General features: G+C 39.6%; 1 protein-coding gene across 1 annotated transcript; it reads left to right on the top strand.

The window, feature by feature from the left end:
* Positions 1 to 518: 518 nt before the first annotated feature.
* On the top strand, positions 519 to 23,481 carry LOC124867990 (CD209 antigen-like protein E). The gene is made up of 6 exons (XM_047364750.1): positions 519 to 625; positions 1,043 to 1,132; positions 19,088 to 19,195; positions 20,530 to 20,776; positions 21,411 to 21,552; positions 23,229 to 23,481. The coding sequence occupies exons 1-6, from the start codon at positions 535 to 537 to the stop codon at positions 23,229 to 23,231; spliced, it is 681 nt and encodes a 226-aa protein (XP_047220706.1). The 5' UTR covers positions 519 to 534; the 3' UTR covers positions 23,232 to 23,481.

Genomic DNA, 23,481 nt, shown 5'->3' with positions numbered 1-23,481 from the left:
CTTGAAGAACGCTATTTTAATTTGACTGACAGATTTCTTTCTAAGGGAGGTTCTCCTCGGTACTGAAGACTGTTTCCTGTGTGATATTTAGGTTCTCTTTATTTATACATTATCTCATTTTAAATGGTTTTAAGCTGTTTTCAGGTTTCTTTGTGTTCTCTATTTTTCCCCCTGATTAACTAAAGAAACAGGAACATAAGGTGTGTCAGGGTGCACAAATATCCAATTTAAAATGAGTTCTGTTTTGATTCTGGTTCATCTCTTGAGTTTAGGAGGCTTTTCTATCAGAGTTAAGCAGCTCAACTAATAAAAAAATAATTTGGAAACTATCAAACAGGAAATGAAAAAGCAGCAAAAGTCCAAAGAAGACGTTGAAAATCGTCTGAATAACTGTTGAAACATGAGAGTCTGGCTGTTTGGAAGGAAAATGGAAATTCCTCCTGAAAAGATCCGCAGGAGCACAACTCTGTTTTCTGCTCCGAGTCGCTCTAATTTTCAGCTGTATCTCTGACCCTACAGCTCTAAACAGAAAACATGGTAAGGTTTGAAGATGACCATGAGATCTCGGTGGAATATGAAGAACCTGCATCTACAGCAAATAATGAAGATTTGAAGATGATTCCAGGTGAGAACAAAACTAAACAAAATCCCTCAGATTATCTGAGAACAACAGCACCAACATCTAATGTTTGTTAAGAGAGAAGTTTATGGACCTTCAGCTGGTGCCTGAATATGTTAAAGGTTCTGTTTTTGACGGGGTGGTGTTGACCCGTTGGGCTGAACTGCGCTTCACATGACTCAACCAGTTGTCAACCAAACTTCCTGTTTGTGCTGACGAAGCAGTTCTATTAATGACGAAGCCAGCCACAGTTAATCTGATTATTCTAAATAATTTTTTATCATCACTCAAACTCTGATCATTTCTTTATCTAAACATGAAAATTAAAAACATCATTATGTAATATTTAGTATTTATTTTTTTGCCGTATGTTTCTGAGGCATCCGTTTCCTGTAAATTATTCGGTTTAATTTCTGCTGGCAGGAAGAAATGTTTCCAGGCTGGTTCTGCTGGGCTTCGGACTTCTCTGCATCCTGCAAGTTGCTCTCAACATTTCACTGCGTCTGACTTCCTGTGAGTTCACTGGACTTTCATGTCTGCATGGTCTTCTACTCTTCTCACCACTCTGCAACACAAACACTTATTTCTAAAAATACACTCACCCTCACACAACACGTCTTTCTATCTGTACAAGGACTTTGCATTGCCTTCCATTCACTTCTATGGATTAACTGGCTGAAACGCTCGTTGACCCAGCAGACACCACTGATGAGTCCTGAAATTCAACGTTAGCAATAGATACAATTTAGTACAGACACAGTTCTGCTGTATCTATACTAATTACACAAATCTGAACTAGGCTACAAAACAGATCATAGCTTTTAAATAACTTTCAAAACATAACCAGTTAGAGAGCGCGTACATCTAACTACCTGATGTTCCACAACAAGAATAAACTAAAAACAGAGTTCCTAGAGGACCCACAACATCTGTAATCAGATCTCCAAAAAACAATCCTAATTGACACTTACATGCCCCGACCCCCAAATAAAAAAAAAGTCCAAAAACTTGGTGGACTCCCTAGAACCTGGTGGACTGTACCAGACACTTGAGAACAGTATTTCCCCCCAACACAAGTAAAGTCAACTTGTAACACAACAATATTCGTCTTGTAACCGGTGGGATGCCAGTTCGAGCCCCCGTTATGTCTGTCTCAGTCGTTGTGTCCTTGGGCAAGACACCTTACCCGCCTTACCTGCTGATGGTGGTCAGAGGGCCCAGTGGGATCGATTGTATGGCAGCATCACTTCTGCCAGTCTGGCCCAGGGCAGCTGTGGCTACAATGTAGCTCACCACTGTGTGAATGGGTGGATGACTGAATATAGTGTAAAGCGCTTCGGTGTCGCTGTGAATTGATTAAGTGCTATACAAGTGCAGGTCATTTACCATTTATTAGAGCCTATTTAGGACCTCTTGGGAATAATTCCCACTATGGAACCAACCTTTTTGACCTGGATTTATGGATACTCAACCTTCCAAAGACTTAGTATTTGTTTGGAAAAATGGGCCTTACCCTGTAACAACTGCTAAAACACACACACAAATTCAAAAGCTTGAAGGTCATGCATACACAGGTTACTATTACATCAATGTGGCCTGCTTACTGGACCCAGTCTTGATTTAATGAAGTGAATCACGCAGTTTAGAGTCTGTCTTGAGATATCCTTTTAGTAGAGCAGAACCTGCCCTGGAACATGTAGACAACCAGCTTCTCTATAGGGCAGAAAAAATGCTTCTTCTACAGGTTGGCTGGACTCACCCTCAGGGATATGGGGAGGAGCTCAGAGCAGATGTTTTGCTACTCCACGTTTAAAGGAGCTGGTGAGGGAGAAGACTCAAGACCTACTCAATAGATTTTATCTAATGGCTGTTTTAGCACACCTTGGTGTTCCCCAAATTAGCGGGAGAAGGTCACTGTGGAGAGAGAGGTCTGGTGATCCTTGCCAAACCTCTGCTCCTGCGGTCTGGTTTTGGATAAATGGGTGAAGATGGAAACATGAATGAACTGCTTCACAATCCATAACATGTTAATATAAGTCTGCTTTTATTAGCTGGATGGGTAATTGTTCACCTATTAATTCCCTCATAAATAAGCAGAAAATACTTATTTTCTTCAGTTTTCAACATATTTGGTGAAGTTATTCTATGGTTCTAAATATTTCACATGCTCACTGAGGAGGAGAGATTGCTGCACAGTTAATACCTCGAAGCAGTTGGCTGGGCTTCCTGCCTGCAGGGTTTTATAACTGGGGTTAAATTGGACTGAATATTAGTGAATTTATATCTATCTGATTTCATTCTCACCCCTCTCTGTGAGCTGTTAAAGGGGATGAAGGGCAGCTAGACTCCATCCATCTGGCTGGATTTAGAGAGGATGAATGCCTGATTCCTTTCAGATGTTTGCATCCAAGCAGTTCTTTGCAACATGGCACACATTGATATTTGTTAGGATTATGAATCTGAGAATATTATTTAATGTTAATGTTTTATCAAATAATATTTCGGTCTGTTAAGGATTGTCCTGTGAAAACCAGCCCAGTAAGGTGATGGTATTAGGACAAAATAGAAAGGTGTGAGACGAGCTCTGACATTATTGAACAGCATAAACTCTGCACATATATGGAATAAATTCACAATGTTGTGGATAGGCGTAGCGTGGGATCACGTGGTGCTATCAGTGATTGTAAATCACCTGTTGCAGCTTGGGTGTTTTTAGTGAGTGGGTGATGGAGGAGGTCTACCTTTTTTTGCTGACCGCCTTAAGCTACGTTTTTTGTCCTTAATCACCGTTTAATCCTATGAATCCATTTTTATGCTGCTTTGGATGCTGTTCTACCTTGGTTATTGACAATGTTGACAAAATAAAATCATCTGAACTGCATCTTGGATTGCGTTTTGATAACCTGGCGCGTCAACAAGGATTCCCCTATTCAGCTGCTCAGTGACTTTGTTTGACATTTGTCAGCAAAAAAGAGACAACTGAGTTTTTCACACAGCTGGAACAACGTGAGCCACACACTACCTCCACTACACCTATAAAAGAGGATCGCTCAGAGAAGTAGAAGACAACAGTGGTATGAAACCTGAATGTTTTTAATCGCAGTTTGGTTCTGCCACACGAAGCTGTTGTTGTGACACGCACCCCCCCCCGCTACGTTTGGCCGTGGGACTGCGTGGATTTTTGGTGTGCGAGTTTGTGTTGTGGCTCTGCGTGGGTTCGATAAAGTTTAAGGGGTTGTTGCCTGGAAGTTTCCTTTATTTTGGATTAAAATGAGTGGATCATCTGTTGTTGAGAAACCTGAAAAGGATAAAAGAACAATCGTTCTCACTGAGAAAGCTCTCCTAAATAAAACTGAAACTATCCAAACAGAGCGGAAAAAGTGTGTAAAGAAAATGAAAAGTGTAATATCATCTCTTAAAGAGCTAATGAAAGATGATAAAAATTATTCACAAATAAAATCACTGCTGGACGAGTTAACACACTTGTTTAAAGATGCCATTGTATTACATGAATCTTTGCTGCCTTTAATTTCGCTGGATGAGAAAGATAAATAAAATACATGGTTTTCAAGTATCATTAAATACAACAAAGGGTTTATTGAGGATGTTGAAATATGGCTTTCTGAAACAAATAAATGCTCAAGCAGACCATCCTCTGACATGTTACGGTCACAGTTAACTCCACTAGGAGAAGAAGTGGAGGTTCAAGAACAAATGGAGCCTCAGTTATCTGCCAATCTTCAGCATGACATTCAAGATGATGTGTTGCCATCTAACAGTGTTTCAAATCAAGGAAGCAAGTCAAGCTCCAAAGTATCATCAACTTCATCTGTACGTCTCAGGTTAGAAGCTGAAATGGCTGCAATTGCTGCAAAAGTAAATGTGCTGAAAACTGGATCCGCAGTGCAAAGCTCAGCTTCATGGAAATCCAATGGTATGAAATCCTATTTTAAAACAAAAGGAAATACTGTTGAAACTCTTAATACTTTTGTCCCACAGACAAAGAGAAATATAGTTAATGAAAAGGCAGAGCTTCAAATAAAAACAGTGCAACAGAAGGTGACACAGGAAAGGTTTGCACCTCCTCTTCTTGGACCTTCTCATTCTATAAGCAGAACAATATCAAATATGCCTCTGCAACAAGCTGCTCAATCAGCAACCAACGATAATCTGTTATCCATTATGGAGAAACAAAATGAATTAAGTTGCATGTTGGTTCATCAACAAAGTCTCTCTTCGCTACCCAAAAGAGAAATTCAAGCTTTTGATGGCGATCCGCTTCATTTTCTGGCCTTTATGCGCTCATTTGAACAGGTCATTGAATCAAAGACTGGTGAGCCTGCATTACCTTGTACAGTACACCAGGGGGCAGCCCAATGAACTTGTCAAAAGCTGTCAACATATGTCTGATTGTGGTGGATATGCGAAAGCAAAAACTATGCTGTATGAGCATTTTGGAAATGGACATGTTATTGCAGCTGCTTACCTGAATAAAGTTTATTCGTGGCCATTGATTAAGTCAGAAGATGGAAAAGCCCTTCAGGCATACTGTTTGTTTTTACGTGGGTGTTGTAATGCGATGGAGGACGTTTATGATCTTTCTGATTTAAACACACCTGCTAATATGCTTGCTGTGATTAAAAGATTGCCATATAAATTAAAAGATAAATGGCGAACTGTGGCATGTGACATCCAGGAGAAGCAGCGTCGAAGAGCAACATTTATTGACATTGTTTTCTTTATTGAGCGTCAAGTCAAAATTACTACAGATCCTGTCTTTGGAAACCTAAGTGATGTTCCATTAATAAATTCATCAGCCAGGAGCACAGATGGAGGGAAATGTTTTTCTCGTTCAAGAACCACAGGAAATAGCTTTGGCATCACTACCTCTGCTGTTTTAAGAAATAATCCGTCAGAGGCTCAAGACCATCAGACTGATGTGAAGATTTGTTTGCTTTACAAGGGTGGACACAAACTGGAGTTATGCTCTTTGCTTGAAAAGAAACCTCATAATGAGAAGATTTCATTTCTTAGGAGAAATGGCATCTGTTTTGGTTTCTTGTGTACAGGGCATATCAGCAAAGAATGCAGAAAACGTCTTTCATGTAAAATCTGTGGTTTCAGACATGCAAGCATACTCCATATTCACAACAAGAAGAAGAAGGAAGCTCAACTTGATGCTGAAGCAGTGAACTCTCCTGACACAGTTCAGACTAGTGGTCTTACTGGGGCCGGTGCACAGGACTGCAAGCTTGCCATTGTGCCAGTTAAGGTGAAAGCAAAGAAAGGTCAACGGACACTGGAAACATGCCTTTTTGGACCAAGGGAGTTCAGCATCCTTTTGTACAGTGGGTCTTTTGGATAAGCTGAATCTCACTGGGAGAAAAACAAAGATTCTCTTGTGCATCATGGGACAAGAGAAAGTTGTGGACAGCTTCATTGTACCTGAACTTGAAATTGCTGGATTGGACAGCGACATGTATTATGACATGCCTGACCTCTTTACTCAGCACAAAATGCCTGTAGACCTGAGTAATATCCCAAAGCAACAAGACCTGGACATCTGGCCACACTTGAAGTGCGTTCATTTGCCAGAGATCAAGGCGCAGGTGGAGCTTCTGATTGGCATGAACATGCCCAGAGCTCTAGAACCTTTGGAGGTCATCAGGGGTGAAGGTGATGGACCCTTCGCCATTAAAACTGTGCTCGGCTGGACAGTGAATGGGCCAATTGACCGAGAATGTTGGGAAAGAACAAGTTGTCTGTCAACTGTCACCATGAACAGAATTTCTGCTGTTACATTGGATAACCTATGGAAGCAACAATTCAAGATAGATTGTTAGGTATTATTCAGTCAACTCAGAGGTAAGAACGATACAGAGTCAGTTTTACTTGTGACAAGGGTAGCCCACTTTGCAGTGAAACTACAAAGTTTTTGACACCCTATCTCTTTATTTATATGCACAGTTCAACAGACAGTTCAGACAGGGTGTGTGTGTGGCTGGTAGGAGGCTGGTTCTCATGGGAAATAGATAACAGGGATTTCACACACAGGAGGAAGGACTGCACTCAGAGACAAGCTGCACACCAAAGAGCAGACTGCAGGTGCATTACAGCACAAAGTTTTTACATGAGTGATAACAAGTTTTTGCACCCATCCAACAGTCCCTCCTTTTGTCACAAGTAAAAACATTTAATATAAAAACGAATAAGAAAAATACTTTGTATGAGCGAAAACCCACGGACGGTAAACAGATTATATTTTGTGGGAAATACTCATACGGCCCTGCCGCCCTCGGCAACCATTAAAAGTTAAATGTTGATTAATACTTGAAATCATAAAAATAAAAGAATAATACTTGAAATCATAAAAATAAAAGAATAATACTTGAAATCATAAAAATAAAAGAATAATACTTGAAATCTTAAAAATAAAAGAATTTAAAAATCTGCCCTGTTTATGTCATCATTGTACGTTTTCTGATTTTATTTAAGCAACAACTTCTTTCGATTTTCTGCTGTAAGGTCATTTTATGAAATACAATGTATGAGTACATTCAGGCTTTTGATGTGATTTATTTACAACATGTCATCATAATCGGCCCCTTCATTTTCGTGTATTTCTACCTGGTTCAGTGTTGCATATGCCACCGTGAACAATACCAGAAATTCTGTAGGAATGGATGTGCGTCATGTTCTTCCGTCAGTGTTCTGAGATGGGTCCCGTCTGATGTCCATCTCTTCTGGTTCGGTATCACCTCCTGTGGATCCTGCTTTAGATAGAGAAAGAGTCCTGCTACCAGAATTAAGCTCAGGCTTATCAGTCCTGTCCACATGTTACAGAGAGCCATTTTATAATTGGGCGCAGATCAGCTGTTTTCTTCACCGGTTTGAGACGCTGGGCCATCTTTGAACCCGGACTTCCTCTGCTACCCCGTCGGTTGATCTGGCTCCTGTAACGGCAAAACTGGCTTACAGTGGCTTTTATGGGTCCAGGAAGGCCTCTCTGCTATTTTCAGAGCTGTGGGCGTTGTTAGGAGTATTTGAAACGGCCCTTTCCACCAAGGAGTGCTCCAATCCTTCCGGTGGAGTGTCTTAATCAGGACCAGGTCTCCAGGCCTCAGGTCGTTCTGTGGGATAGGAGCAGAGATTATCGGCAGACCACTGGACATTTGTTCTTCTTTTGTCTGCAACATTTTATTCATCCACTCAGCTAATGAAGTTTCCTGTTGTGCTTTCTCTATTTCATTCATGTCAGAGGGCAGAGAAAACGGTCTGCCATGTACTATTTCTTTGAGAATACAAATTCACATCAGCAACTTGGTGCCACGTGATCTCAGGCTCAGAATATAGTGGGTGGAGCCATACAATGATGTACAGTAGGTGGCAAATGGAGTAAGACCAGTTTGATTTGGAGTTATTCTCATCCATAATTAACCAGGGATAGGCATCCGGGCCATGGCCTCCCTGTTTCTTCCATTGTTTTCCTTAATCTTTAACTGAAACCCTAATGCATTAGAACTTAGTTCTATTAATTTATTTACAAAATGAGTTCCATTATCTGACCTTATAATCTGTGGGATACCATATGTGGGGAAGAAATGTGTCACTAGGTTCATCTATTACAACTAGGCAATATTTCTTCCCCCGTGTTTGCAACAAATTATGCATGATCTGCAAAAATTCTTTGCATAGTCAGAAATATTTATAGTGTAGCATTAATGCTTTACCAGATGTGACATATTCCCCCCTTGACACGTGGGTCTTCCCAATGTGTCACTGTAGCCGCTGTGTTGTATAAATATTTTTGGGAGGATTGGTTTATCTTCTATCTGATAGATGTCATCTTTTTTCTGTGCTCCTCTCTTTAGCCAGGCCTTTATTTCTGTATTGGGTGCTGACTGTTGGGCGTCTTTCAGCACATCTGTGTCTATAAATAGCAGATCTGATATTTTCTCTTTAATAGGTTGAAATGAGTTAGTTCTGTCCCTGATGATGTTTTAAAACCTCTATTTTGCCAAATCTTAGCATGGTGATGTACTGATCCGAAAACGTATTGGCTGTCTGTGTATATAGTAAGTATTTGTCCCTCATGTAATTCACATGCTCTTACTACAGCATATAATTCTGCTGTTTGGGCTGAGCATGTATTGGGTAGAGATTTAGCTTCTATTATCCTATCGATGGTTGTTATTGCATAACCAACTCTATTCTTTCCATATTCATCTTTAGATGCTGAGCCATCTACAAACACAACACATGAATCTGGTATAAGGGTTTGAGAAATGTCTTGTCTGGGTTTGGTGTCTTCTTCAACTTTTGCTTTATAAGAATGTGGTTTTCCATCTTCTGCAGTAGGTATTAGAGTACTTGGATTTAAGGGGCACATCTTTTTAGAGTTATGTTTGGCTGTGATAATAATAGCGATGTCAGTGTGATATGCCTTGCATGTAGCGTCAGGTGCTTCTCTTAATATTCCTGACTTCAACATATCTTGTATTACTGGCTTAGTATCTTCTTCAGCTTCTGGCTTTAAGGGGTATTGGCGGACTAATGGCCTTTTTTCAGATATTAGTTTAACCTTGTATGGTGGGAACCCCTTTATAAGTCCTACATCAGTTGATGATTGGGACCACAGTTCAGGTGGGACAGCAGCTAGGGCAGGATGCATGTTGCTCTCTTTGCTCTCAGCTAAGCCCTGTATTTGTCCCTCTGCCTCATCTAAATGTATCCTTGGATGGACTTTGACTATCCACGCCAGAATGAGCTTCCAGATTCCTGTATTAGGATCCACTTTTGACAGTGTCAGTGCTGTTCCTGCAGAGGTTTAAAGCCTCTGTTTTTCCAAATTCTTATTATTCTTTTTTACCATATTTTATAAAGTAAGTCCTTATTACATTTAAAAATGAGATCAATATTTTTGGTAGTTGCTATTATTTAAAAATAATGCTTGGTTTAGTTCTTATTAAAAAATTAAAAATAAAAACTCACTCACTGATGAACACAAAAAATAAAGGGCATATTATATTTTATAATCTTAGTTTATCTTACCCAGTTTTATAGATACAACATACAGTTTCAGTCAGCTTTGTATTTAGTTCAAGTAACTAAAGTTTGTTTCAATTAACTAAAGTTTTCTCTATTTCAGTCCAGTCCAGTAATTCTGTTAAGGTTCATTTAATCTTATGTTAAGTTTGAGTCTAATTCAATCATTTTGAACCTGACTGGAAAAAGTCTAAACATCTGTTAAAATCTTTTTGTTTTACCATAGAGAACTGACCTAATATTATTATGGTAATGTTGAGGACTCTAATTTTTACATAACATGAAACAGACATTTATTTCACAAAAACAGAAAGTCAAACACAGACATTTGGTCACAAGAAAGTTTAAATAACCTGTTTGTAAAAGAATTGTGAAAAATTGAAGACAGATCTATGAACTTTCTTATGGTTATCAGTATTTTCAATACAGGTAGAACCTTTGCCATCTTTATATGATTTTTCGGAAAAGATTCTGGAAACTCTATTAAGATATAAGTTTGGCAAAGATCATCAGAACATCAGACCTTTATTAGCGCTTTTAAGGTCCCTCAAAGATGCATTACAATAAAATCAGTCATTCCCATTCACACACATTCACACACTACTTACTTATTTCTCTGTCAGAGTAATTTTTATTTGCAAAAATCTGAACATAATCTGACTTCTATTATTCTTAAAATGCACATTGTTTCCTCATAACCCCTTTTGTTTCCACTAGGTCTGTTTTGAACGCTTCAATTCTTTTTTATTCACCAAGAATCAATAAGGTGGTCTTAGTGGGTCCACCTTAAAGGTGTTATCTGTTGGGTGTCATGTTATCATTGTCTGGTCAGTGAGGTTCATAAGTCAGTCAGAACCTTGGTCATTTGGTCTGTGCACATAATGTTTCATAGATCCAGCCTATGATTAGTCAGCAAAACGTCCACCTATAGGAGAAAAATTGATTGTTAATGAATGAGCTGCATTTCCTAGGAACACTGTCTTCCTCCTGGATGAGCATCACCTGTTGAAAAACTTTCATCATTGTTTGTTTCACATATTCAATCAGATCTTTATATTATACCAGTAGGTGAAGTTGTTAGTATCTCATGTAGACTGACATATACTGTTGCATTTGGAGAAGATCTCAGATTAAATAAACATAGTTAGAGCTTCAATCCAGGTTCATTTTGTGTCTGCAGACTTTAGCCAATTTTTCTTTTCTTTTTTTTTTTTATACATAAAGAGCAAGATTCAAAACATTTTCAAAAGGCAGATTGTGGCAGAATGTAGACAAAACTGCTTATTGATTGACAAAATAACATTCAAGCACACAATCACCATATTAAAAGGCTCAACTTCTAGAGAATCACTAAACTTCTGAGGTCCGGTTTTGGCCCGCGGACCTTGAGTTTGACACATGCAGGGGTAGAGTTACAATTTTTATCAGAGCTTTCAGCAGAGACAGGCTTCTGCTGTTTGCAGAAGTTTTATCTTTGTTTTCAGGCAGCTGCATCTCTTTGTCAAGGTCGTTTCACAGAGCTGAAATTTAACTTCTCTCAAAGAGGAAAAATCAAGAATGCAAACAATCTGAGCCAAATATGGAATTATTTCCCTGTAAAATGAATCTTTTGCATTTTATCATGATATTGTTAGTAGTATAACACCATAGAATGATTTTTAAAGCACCTGTTTCTCACTAATGCTTGCCTACAAAATCTTTTACTCTCAGATTACTTCTTTAACAACATTCTGTTCTCTCTTCTCTAGTCATTGTTCACTGGGTTGTCCAGTTGGACAGTTTCCATGTTGTCCACATTGTCACCTCCTCTTTTAACTTCTTTTACCACGTCCTCTAAAACCACCTCTTAGTCTTTATAATTTGGGGCTACCTTGGTATTCTAACCTGGGATGGGTGGCAGTCCGCCCCCCTTTATTTGTTTTCAGTTAAGCTGAAAGTTTTTTTTCTGTGCTTTTCTTAAGGCCTCAGTATTATGTCTATGTCAGTTAAAAGCTGCTCTTATTGTTGTTTTTTAAATTAAACTTTTTGTTTTAATCTGTTTATCAACTGTGAGCACTCAGGGACTGAAAAGTCCCCTTTGAAATTATAATCTGGCAAGGTTTTTTATTGTCTCTTGAATCTTTTGAATGCATAATCTCCAGTTTAAGATCCCCGTGTAGTTTTAGGATTTCGGTGATAATTAAGTTACCTGAAAATCTGTATTTTTTATGCCATTGTGTACATATTTCTGTTTTAAAAGGGTTGCTTGATTTATCTGGCTTTTTCTCGGGGTTTTGAGGAGGTGCTGCTGCGCCTTCTTCCTCCTCCTCACGCTGTACCACTGCCTGTGTAGCAGGCGGCTGCTCTCCTGGAGGCTGCCGCCTCTGCTGTCTGAAGGCAGCTGTAGTCTCCTCCTCTGGCCGCACCAAAACTGCAGCTGTTAACTTTTCTTTTCGCTTCTCCCTCTTATCCTGCCTCTGTATGTCTCTCAGCTTGCTCTGTTCCAACCATTTTTCTGAGAGTTTATATTCAACCTTCCTTTGTTCTTTCTTTTGTCTCTTTTTGGTTTTCATTATTTCTCATTTTAAATCCCCTTGTAATTTTTAAGATATCGTTAATATTTAGTTTACCCCAGAAACCATGTTTTTTATTCCATCTATGACAGATCATACCTGCTCCTTTTACATAGTTCTCCATAAACTTTACCTCCCCTTCTAAGTCAATTAGTTTACTTTGTTTCTTCCCCATTATGTTTTATGTTAGTTTAATTATAGTATAAATGTCCCAGATAAAAGGTCACTGGCATGAGACTTTAAGGAGAGGACATTAACACGCCCTTCTACTGCGACTAATTCGCAGCGGTGTTAATTTTCTGGAATGAAATCCGACCTGAATCTCCAAAGTCACCAGTACGTAGTTTTAATCTGGGTAAAAGAAAACACAGGACTAGCAGAATCCTGCTATGATTCTATTAAAATGCTTAGTCCTCCATACACACACAACACAGTCACACAGTTAGTTTCAGGTACCTTGTAATTTTTCTAAGTTAACTTGGTATTATTTTATGAGCTCAATTTACTCCGTTCTTTTTACTTTTATAGCGCTTATTCTATTCCCTCGCAGGGGAATAACCCTTAGTCGTTTTATTTGGCCCCCTTCTTGGCGGGGCCCTACTTTAATTTGTCACTATTCCTTTCACGGTGGAATAAAACCATCCCAATGCAGCGTCCTTACCGGCGACGCACTACCAACGACTTTTAAGTACTTTTCTTCTTTTATTTATATAGCGCTTACTCTATTCCCTCGCAGGGGAATAATCAGTCGTTTTCTTTAATCCCCTTCACGGCGGGATTGTACCAAATTTGTCACTATCCCTTTCACGGTGGAATAAAACCATCCCAATGCAGCGTCCTTACCGGCGACACACTACCAACGACTGTTAAGTACTTTTCCTATGAACTGTATTTTAAAACTGTCTCACCTCGGAGTTGACTTCTTGGTGACTCTCTGAATCCTGTGAGAGTCACCCCGCGCCGAGGAAGGCGATAACCCACTGGCCAGGTGTGAATTCACACACACCGGTACTTTCAGCCACTCCGGCTAATGGAGGCTGTGCAGCGGTGCTTCGCTCGACGTCAGGCTTCCCCCACGGATCCCAGAGTCACTGTTAAAGCAAAGAGAAATAAGGTTATTGAATTAATCCGGCTACGAAGGACCAATAAATGTTAGGTATTATTTAGTCAACTCAGAGGTAAGAACGATACAGAGTCAGTTTTACTTGCAGCAAGGGTAGCCCACTTTGCAGTGAAACTACAAAGTTTTGACACCCTATCTCTTTATTTATATGCACAGTTCGACAGTTCAGACAGGGTGTGTGTGTGTCTGAAAGGAGGCTGGTTCTCACGGAGATAACGATGATCTCACACACACAGGGAGGAAGGCATACCAGAGCACAAAACAAAGCGGAGTGCAGGTGCCTTGCAACACAAAGGTTTTACATGAGTGATAACAAGTCCTCGCACCCATCCAACAGGCATTCATTTATTTGGAGCAACATCATCTCCGAGTTGTGCTAACTATGCCCTGCGGAAATGTGCAGAAGACAACAAAGCAGATTTCAGCCAGTAGGTGATTGATACCATTCTATATGGTTTCTATGTGGATGATTGTCTTGCCTCAATAGGCACTGAAGAGGAAGCCATATCTCTTTACTCAGACCTCAGACTCATCTGCGCCAAAGGCGGCTTCCACTTAACGAAGTGGATAAGTAATAGCCGCAGTGTCTTGGCAGTAATACCTGAGGAGGAAAGAGCTAAAGAGGTCAAAACCCTAGATCTGGATCGTGACATCTTGCCTGTTGAACGAGCATTGGGAGTATGGTGGTGTCTACAGTCAGATGCGTTTAAGTTCTGCATATCCATCCCAAACAGACCATTGACCCGAAGAGGGATCCTTTCCACTGTTAGCACGTTCTATGACCCCTTGGGATTCTTAGCTAAAAGAATCCTTCAAGACCTGTGTCAGAAGGGAATAGGATGGGATGATGCTATTCCATCAGCAGTGGCTCAAGAGTGGAAAAGTTGGATGGAAGAATTGCAGCTGTTGGACAACATCAGCATCAAAAGATGTTTGAAATCTACTGATTTTGGGAAAACAATCGCCGCTCAGTTGCACCATTTTGCAGATGCGAGTGAGAAGGGGTATGGCGCTGTTACCTACCTGCTGCTGCAGAACAATCTATCCCAAATTCACAGTTCCTTCATAATGGGGAAGTCCAGGGTGGCACCTTTTAAAACCAGTCACAATTCCCCGTATGGATTGACGGCGGCTGTGTTGGCAGTTCGCATGGACATACTGTGGAGAAGAGAACTAAGGCTACCGCTCCTAGATTCAGTGTTTTGGACAGACAGTACTTCTGTATTGAAATACCTCAATAACAAGACTTCCAGGTTCCGTGTTTTTGTGGCGAATCGAGTGTCAGAGATTCTCAGGGCTTCTGGCGTCTCCCAGTGGAGATATGTGAACACAACTAATAACCCAGCAGACATTGCCTCCAGGGGTATGAAGGTAGAGCCATTTCTACATGACACTACATGGTTATCTGGTCCTGCATTTCTTACACAGCCAGAGACAGATTGGCCTGTAAACCCTGAGAACTTACAAGAACTTCCACATGAAGATCCTGAAGTCAAAGTGTTTGCTTCTGTTGGTGTTTCCCCCGTACAAGATGACGATCATCCTTTGGCTCTTTTGATTCATCGTACTTCATCCTGGACTCGTCTTGTGAGGGTGATGGGTTGGATTTTGAGATTCAAAACATTGCTCTTGCATTACAAAAGAAACAAGACACATTTCCAGTCTGCATCTGAAACAACCCAGTCTGAAGGTGCCCATCATAGGGTTGAGTTGCGTACTGGCTTTCTTTCACTGGGAGAGATTGAGGATGCTGAGTTGCAGGTAATCAAGTTCTGTCAGAAGAAAAGATATTCTGAGGAAATCTCCTGTCTCCAAAAAGGAAAGAACGTCAAACGAAGCAGTCACATATACAGGTTGCATCCTGTTCTGGTGGATGAAACTGTGCCAGATAAGAATGGACTCGTACGTCAGGTCTGGATTAAGACCCCAACCAGCCACTTATGCAGACCCATCACAAAAATATGCCTTCTTCAGGAGACTTCCGACCAATGAAGACAACACATTTGACTCAACATTTGACATGACCTTTTGACTTGACTTTACCACAACTAGATGTACATCGCAGACTGACTATATTTAGACTAAGTGCTGGTAACCTCTGGCCTATAACTGACTGACTATGGATGGACTATTTTGGAAAAAAGGGAGATGGCTGTTTGACTTTTTGAAAATGACCTTCATGGACTATTTGAATATGTTGTCTCAATGTGTGTTTCGATGTAGTGTATATCTTGGGTGGTGGTGTTGTATGAGTAATTATTACTGTGTAATGATGTAATAATTAGGGGCCGGAATGTTGTGGATAGGCGTAGCGTCGGATCACGTGGTGCTATCAGTGATTGTAAATCACCTGTTGCAGCTTGGGTGTTTTTAGTGAGTGGGTGATGGGGGAGGTCTACCTTTTTTTGCTGACCGCCTTAAGCTACGTTTTCTGTCCTTAATCACCGTTTAATCCTATGGGTCCATTTTTATGCTGCTTTGGATACTGTTCTACCTTGGTTAGTGATAATGTTGACAAAATAAAATAATCTTAACTGCATCTTGGATTGTGTTTTGATAAGCTGGCGCATCAACAAGGATTCCCCTATTCAGCTGCTCAGCGACTTTGTTTGACAGTCGCTAACACACACAATTTCTTAAAATACAAGAATTTATTAACAAAAATAAGTCAACTCAAAGTCAAACATATTTCAATCAACAAACTCTTTACTTTGCTAAAACAATCCAACTAAACTACCAAGCAGAATTAAAGAATAATGAAGACTAATGGACTATGTACAATATAAACAAGTTGATTAAAGATGATTGATAATTATGACCAAAAGAGTGATGCAACATTATCATGCAATGTTAATGTTTGAGAACCAAGGATTATCTTGAAGAATCTGGAAATGAAGTTAAGTTAGTCTTGGAACCAACTTAGGAAATAATCAGCAAACATTTAGACAACCATTCACAATGCAAGATCAGATAAAATATTATTTTAATAAAATAATGTTTTACATAATGATCTGCTGAATAAAACCAACCTTCTGGATGACTAATTCTCAACGGTGTCTCATTAACTGCCTTTATTTATTAAAATAATATTTAAAGAAATATTAAGGGAATGGTAAAACATTTAAGGACATGTTTTGGAAAAGAGCCAAATCTTTCTGGAGAAATGGGGTTTTAACATTAGAACTCTCAAACCCGTCAATTTGACGGCGAGCCTTCTGGATGCGAGGCGGTGATGACGTCATCGCATTACATCGGTCAGAATGTTAAATGTTTTCTTGCATGCTATAAAATTATGGTTCTGACAAGAATTAATAATAGGATTTGATCAAACCTATTATGTTTTATTATTATTTATAAATAGTACTTAAAAATAATACAGAGTAGTGGGTACATTTAAAAAAAAAAAGCTTTACTAATCTGACCAAAAGCTGGACAGCTCCATGTTACGCCCCCCTTTCACTCCACGGACATAAACTAATGGTAAAAATGTCTTCAGCTCATCCACACTCATGTCCGAGGAGGAATCATCTCCTAAAACTCTGCGGGCCTCAGCCACCCTGCAGTCCTGAACGTGGATGAGCATTTCGGCATCATCTTGGATCTGGCGCTCTGTCAAAGCGTTCTGGTTCTGACGCCTCCCTCTACTTTCTTCCTTTCCTACCACTGTCCACACAGTCCCATCCTTTCCTATCTCCTCCTCCTTCCCAGGTCTGCGCTCGTCTTGCGATGAAAACGCTGTAAAGCTCAGAATAGATTGTTGTTACTGGGCTACTATATTTATGACCTAACTTATTGTTTATTTCTTTTTCCATTATCAGTACCTTGTTTTTTAGTTTCTCTCCTGCCAGTGAGCGGGTTTGCTGGGTTTATAGCTGGGCACTGGGCACCAGGCTGGTCTCCCTGTCTCTGAACCTGCGCTGATTGTGGCACTGTTGCTATAGTTTATAGATTATTAGTTTACTAATCTATAAACTATAGCCTAAAATGATAAAATTGTTACATAGGCAAGTCTTTTACTACCTTGAAATAATGCGCCACAACCTCCTGCTAACGGGACGACTCGTGTTTTTTTAGTCGGGGAGGTTCACCCTTTGACCCGAATGCTGACTGGAACTGAATGCTGACTAAGAACCGTCAGAATCCCTCTCGACCCAGAATCACAATCATATAATTTTTGAAGCATTTTCAAGGCCACTTGAGCAGAAAATATCCTTCTGGAAGCCATTTGTAGGACGCCAACAATCTCCTTCTCAGACTGCGTTCTAGAGTGGCGGTTGCTAGGCAACGCTCGGCGTATACTCAGCTGCGGGAAAAAATATGAATGTAAATAATAAGGCCGTCAAAATAGCGGCTGTGGTAGTTAGAGGTAGAAATACTTAGATCTTTTATTTACTTTGTTATTTTTAAAAATAGAGACATAGGAACACACAAGGATGCCAGGAAGATAAGAGTTTTAATAAACCAGAGTTATGGCATGTCAAACTTTCAAAACCGTCAAATTGACAGCCCTGGCAGTTCTAGTGTTAATGGTGTTTACTTAGTTATCAGATTTAGTAAAATGATGTTAGGGACACATTATTTACTGGATTGAAAACTAACAACCTTTCTGTTAAATGTTCTTTAGCAAAAAGCTCGTGTCCTTACCTGTTAGCCGTTAAAGCTAGCAAAAGAAGCTGATAGCTTAGCACCAGAATCAAACACACACCTTTAAAAATACCGTTAATAAAACAGTTAAAATGCATAAGCGAGGACGGCGCTTTATGATAAACTTTCTGTGTTTAAAATCACCCTTGAAATAAAGTTTGTCTTAATTTTAAAAACATACAAAGAACACAAAACTGAACACATGTGCTGCAGATATTCTGCTATCACTAAGATAGCTGAGTTCAACACAAACAAAACCAAACTTCATAAAATGAAGAACGTTTAGATAATTTCAATCTAAATCACTTCTCTATTATTCTGCCCAAACACTTAACCTCATGAACTGTGGTGAGGAAAGTTGTCCAAGGTGGCGAAGTTTGAAGAAACGTCCACAGTCTTTAAACGGTTAGCTACAGCTAACCTCCTTAGCTGTGGGGAGTGGCGGCTGTTCTGTTGGCTGGACAAACTGCACGTTACCGTAACCATGGTGATGCGGCTCCTGTTGTCCTTCTCTCAGGGAGGAAAACCGCTTCACTTGGCTTGTAGAGTCTCTACTGGGACTCTTCTGGGACCGTTTGCTTCTGCAGGCCTCAGAGAGAAAGTAAACAATGCTTATACCTTAATTTACCCCTTTTTATGAATGAATACCGGATACACAAACAGTAATCCATCAGCACTTCACTTGTGCATATGATCGCGTGATCTTATGACACCCTTGGATCCAGTTGAAGAGTTTGTCTTTTTGCCAGCAAAGAGACATTAGCGCGCTGTTCCTCTCCGGCCAGCCTCTCAGCGGAGTCCCGAGTGGTAGAGAGAGACTTGTGGGGGTTTTATGTGGACAGTGGCATCATGGGAAGTTCGTTGTTACCCCCAAGTCCTAAGTTTTGCGGAAGTAGGTTAATGCAATTTATTTTGAAAGTTCCAGAAAAGTCCGTACCGCATTTCCTGTTGTAACTCATGGCTGTGGGTCCCAACATATTGTAACAATAATGATTCAGTTATCAGATATTTTTCAACTCTATAAGAGACGTTTGATTCAAACATCTGTTTCATCTTTGCAGTTAAACTCTTGTGTGAATAAACTTGCATTTTTACACACCACAGATAGGTCGCATGACATTGAGGATTCTAAAGACCTGGCTGCACAGATTCCCCAGCAGTTTTGTGTTTATGGTGCCAAGCTTGGACACCTTGATGTGGATTTAAAAGCATGTGAGTAAAAACCTGGTGTCATTTCCTCCAGTCAGGTCAAAGAAACATGTTCTGGGAAAGTAAATATCTGTTTTCTGCTGTTGCTACAGAATCAAATGTTACATATAGAATAAGAAAACGTGGTATTTTGTTATCCTTAATTCATTAAATTGATAAATAATCAATTATTTTTATGACAAAACAAACTATTATTTAAAGATATGAGAAGTTACAGATAGTTACTGATCCAATGGTCTTTATATATGCTTCAAAAAGTTAATCATCAAGTTATGATGGAGATGAAAGGTCATAAAGTAGGAAAACAATGTAAATAAATTCAAAATCAGAGAATGATTATTCAGATATGACCTGGGTTAATTAAAGCCTACATGTTCTACATCATCACAGCCAGGGTCAGATATGACCTCATCACCAATGAACCTGAGGTGGACCTCAGATAGACCTCAGAAGGATCTGTTAATAATCTGAACGAAGGAGGGATCAGGGATCAGCTCCCAGTTTGTTTAAATTGCTGCAGAGGTTTGGGCATCTAGTGTCCAAAAGGCTCAAAGTTGGAAGTTGCTTCATGTCTGATAACGTCTGAGTTGTAGTCAGGCACCAAACTGTCCAAAGTCTCTTAAAGCTCGAGATGACTGGAACATCTGCTAAAAGTAGCAAAACAGAAAACCTCCAAAGACAGGTATAAAGATAAAAATCATATCTAACCAATGACATCCTGTGTTTTCAAGTGGAAACATCTGCTGTGTTGCTAGTGAGGTCCACATTAGGATCTTACTAACAAATCTGCTTCCTGTAGCTTCCAGTGTTATCCACAATCAATAAATCTGAAGGTTTTCTGATCTAATTAGCTAAAAATGTGTTATTTCTCTTACAAAACTCATTTGCATTGAAAGCCAAATGAGATACAATCACATGGTTATATAATAGACAGTAGATCAGGAGACTCAAACAATCTTCTTAGATGATTGAAGGATTCTTCTGTTTGAAAAATCAAACAAATGATGCTGAAAGTTAGAATTTCTTTGAAAATCCTGTTTATAGAACAAACATCAAAGATGAAGCTTCAAGTTAGATCATCTGCATGTCAGCATCAGACCTGTGGAGATAAGCCTGCATCTGGACCTGGGGTCTCTAATAAATGTTCTTCAAGGCTCTGCATAAACTCCATAAGAACAGACCAACATTTTAAATGTAAATGTTTGCATAGATGTCATCATGTTTGATGCTGCTGAGAGACAACAGGGATCGTCATTTAAAGTCTGTTGATGCTTTCAGGCATTTATCCATCATCAAATGAACCATTAGTGCTGCTTGGTTCTGTCTTTTTATTGCAGTGTCCGGTTCTTTCAAAGAAAAGTTGGCAACATTTTGTCCAAGTGTGTACTACATTTCCTCCACCAAGAAAACCTGGAAAGAAAGTAGAAGAGATTGCCTGGATAGAGGAGCAGACCTGGTGATCATCAACAGCAAAGAAGAGCAGGAGTTGCTGAGACTGTTCCAAAACAGGATTTGGATCGGACTGACTGATGCAGACATAGAGGGGGAATGGAAATGGGTTGACGGGACTCAGCTGATCACAAGGTCCGTAGTTTGTGGACAAACAGGTCTGGAGTTGGGGAACTTACCATCCCCAGGCGGAGTTTTGGTTTATTTTTAACTTTCACCAAATTAAATAAAAATATGTTTACAGAACCTAACAGAACCTAAACGGACCTCTGATCCTACTAATGAGGTCTCATTTAGGCCTGTGGAGCAGCTGAGACCACTATTGTGTTTATAAACAAACTGAAAGATGTTTCTTTTTACTTCGCTTTTACATTAATTTAACCGTTAAGATGAATTATTCATTGTTCAGTTATTTCTATCTGTAGTTCAGTTTGGTTTTATATTGACTTAATAATTTTATTCACTTATTTTGTTTTATTATCATGAACACCAAACTTGTTCAAATAAATGTAGATGTGTTTATTTATTATTAATTTTAGGACGATAAAGGCACATTTCTGTATATTTTTTTCATGTGTAGCTCATTATTGAGATTTATTGCCTCCAGTTTTTATATGAGATAAAGCAGTTTGTGGTGCCCTCTCTATATAAAGACTAAATGATTGTTAAATATGAACAAAAGAGTTATAGGATAAAACTGAGCTGTAGCAGCAAGCTGTGTTCAGTCTCTAAACCGTTGATCAAAGATGTTCTTGTTGTTGGTTTTCAGTTACTGGGGTTTTGGTGAGCCAAACAGTTTTGAAGGTGAAGATGAAGACTGTGGAGAAATTCGGTTCTTCAAGCAGGAAAACAACTGGAATGATGCACCCTGTAATCTCAAAAACTACTGGATCTGTGAAGAAAAGCTGCAGGTAAATAATTCATAAAACGCTTTAGGTGATTTCTGGTGTCTCAGTAGAAATGTCAAAGTGCCTTCAGGAACCTTGGATTTACAACCCGAGACAATCATGAAATAAGAGGCAGGTTCTTCAAGCAGCATGAAGGCTGAACCTAAAAGTGTTTGAGGGTTTTTCTTCTCTGGGTGATATGAACGCCAGGAGACACTAATGAAGCCAGGAAGGCTAATACTAAAGCATTCTAATAATAACTGGTGTTTGTGTTTAAATGTGATACAAACTGATCTGGTCCAGGTGAGTGATGATGTTGAGTCACTGTTAACATGAATCCAGAATCCATAAATTTGTTGGTCATCAGTTACACCGCCTGCAAGGAGGAGCTGCTCTGGAGGTGTGTGTTAACACAACGTCAAGGCATATAGACATCAGCAAGGCCCTCAGAGCAGCAACTGTTGCTGTCCATCAACCTGGGAAGGGTATAAGGTCATCTTTCAACCATCTGAAGTCATCATTCTTCAGAGAGGAAGATTTTTCCAAAAAGGAAAAAGTCTCAGAAAGCTTCCAATCTTCCCAGGTGGACGTCCCAGCAGATTCAGCCCAAGGTCAGAGCGTGAAGCTCAGAGAAATTACAAAAACCCAAGAGCTCCATTTCAGACTCTACAAGTCTCAGTTAGCAGGTTAAAGGTTTAAGGTTATGAAACTGACCCAGTATGACTGCTTGGCAGGGTTGGAGGAGAAAGCCTTTTCTCTCTCAAAACAAGATGGCAGCAGGACTTAGGCTAGCAAAGCTGCATCTGAATGAAAGAGAAGACTTCTGGGATAATGTCCTCTGGACAGATGAGACCAAAGTAGAGATGTTGGACCATAATGGACAGAACCATGATGAATAAAACCAAACACAGCAGATCAGCACAAACACCTCAACCATCAAGCACGGTGGTGGGGGTATGATGATCTGGGCTTATGTTGGACACCTTGCAATCATTGAGTGGACCATGATCTCCTCTGTGTTCAAAAGTATTCTAGAGTCAAATGTGAGTCGATATGCCCAGTAGCTGAAGCTTGGACTTAACTGGGCCATCAACAGAATCGTGATCCCAAACTCAGCAGCAGATCTACAGCAGAAGTGCTGAAAAAAGAATCAATGTCTTTCAGTAGCCTAGTCAAAGTCAAGACCTAGTTCTGTTTGTCTGAGGTTAGATTCACAATATTTAAACAGGACAACATGAGTTTTTGGGCCCTGCCCATTAGAAATCTTGTTAGAACCCTTAAGATAATTAGAAGTTGCAGTATTTATTGTTTATGATCAGTATTTGGTGTCAGAGATGTAAGCTGCAACAATGAAATATTTCTGTTGTGACTCTGTTTTCTGATTTCTTTTTGGTATTGAGGATTATTTTAGTTTTTAATGTAAATACCAGAATTAATACAAGCTTATTACTGATTTCATTGAGGTTTAAATTTAGCTTTAATTTTATTATTTGGATTTTTAATGTGGGTTCATCTTATGTAACTATTATCATGAAATGTGACATTTATTAAACATTCTCTTACTGTGCTGGATTATGCTTCATCTACCTGCTTTCTCCTGATGTTAGAGTCCTGCAGATGACTAATGCACATGTTTTACTTTGTGTTTTCAACATTTTACCGCTGTTGGTAACAAGAGTTTTTCCTCCTGCTGTCATCAGTGAACATGATAAGGATGGAAAGCAGCAGGAAGGTTCCTCACCAGTTTTTGACCTCAGAAGGTTAACTTCCATCAAGGAGCAGAGATGAAGATTTTATTAAAGCGAGACTCCTAAAAGCCCACAGTGGCCTCCTGCTGTGCCTGCTGAAGCTTTGAAATAACCTGATCTTTGCTGATCCTCTCTGCAAACCCTCCCTCATGTCAACATAATCCATCCTCAAATTAAAAAAGAAAAGTTTTACATAAAATCTTAA

This window comes from Girardinichthys multiradiatus, chromosome 5 (genome assembly GCF_021462225.1).
Source record: "Girardinichthys multiradiatus isolate DD_20200921_A chromosome 5, DD_fGirMul_XY1, whole genome shotgun sequence".
NCBI lineage: Eukaryota > Metazoa > Chordata > Actinopteri > Cyprinodontiformes > Goodeidae > Girardinichthys > Girardinichthys multiradiatus.
The sequence above is the reverse complement of the archived record's forward strand: the minus strand, read 5'-3'. Positions and strand labels throughout refer to the sequence as shown.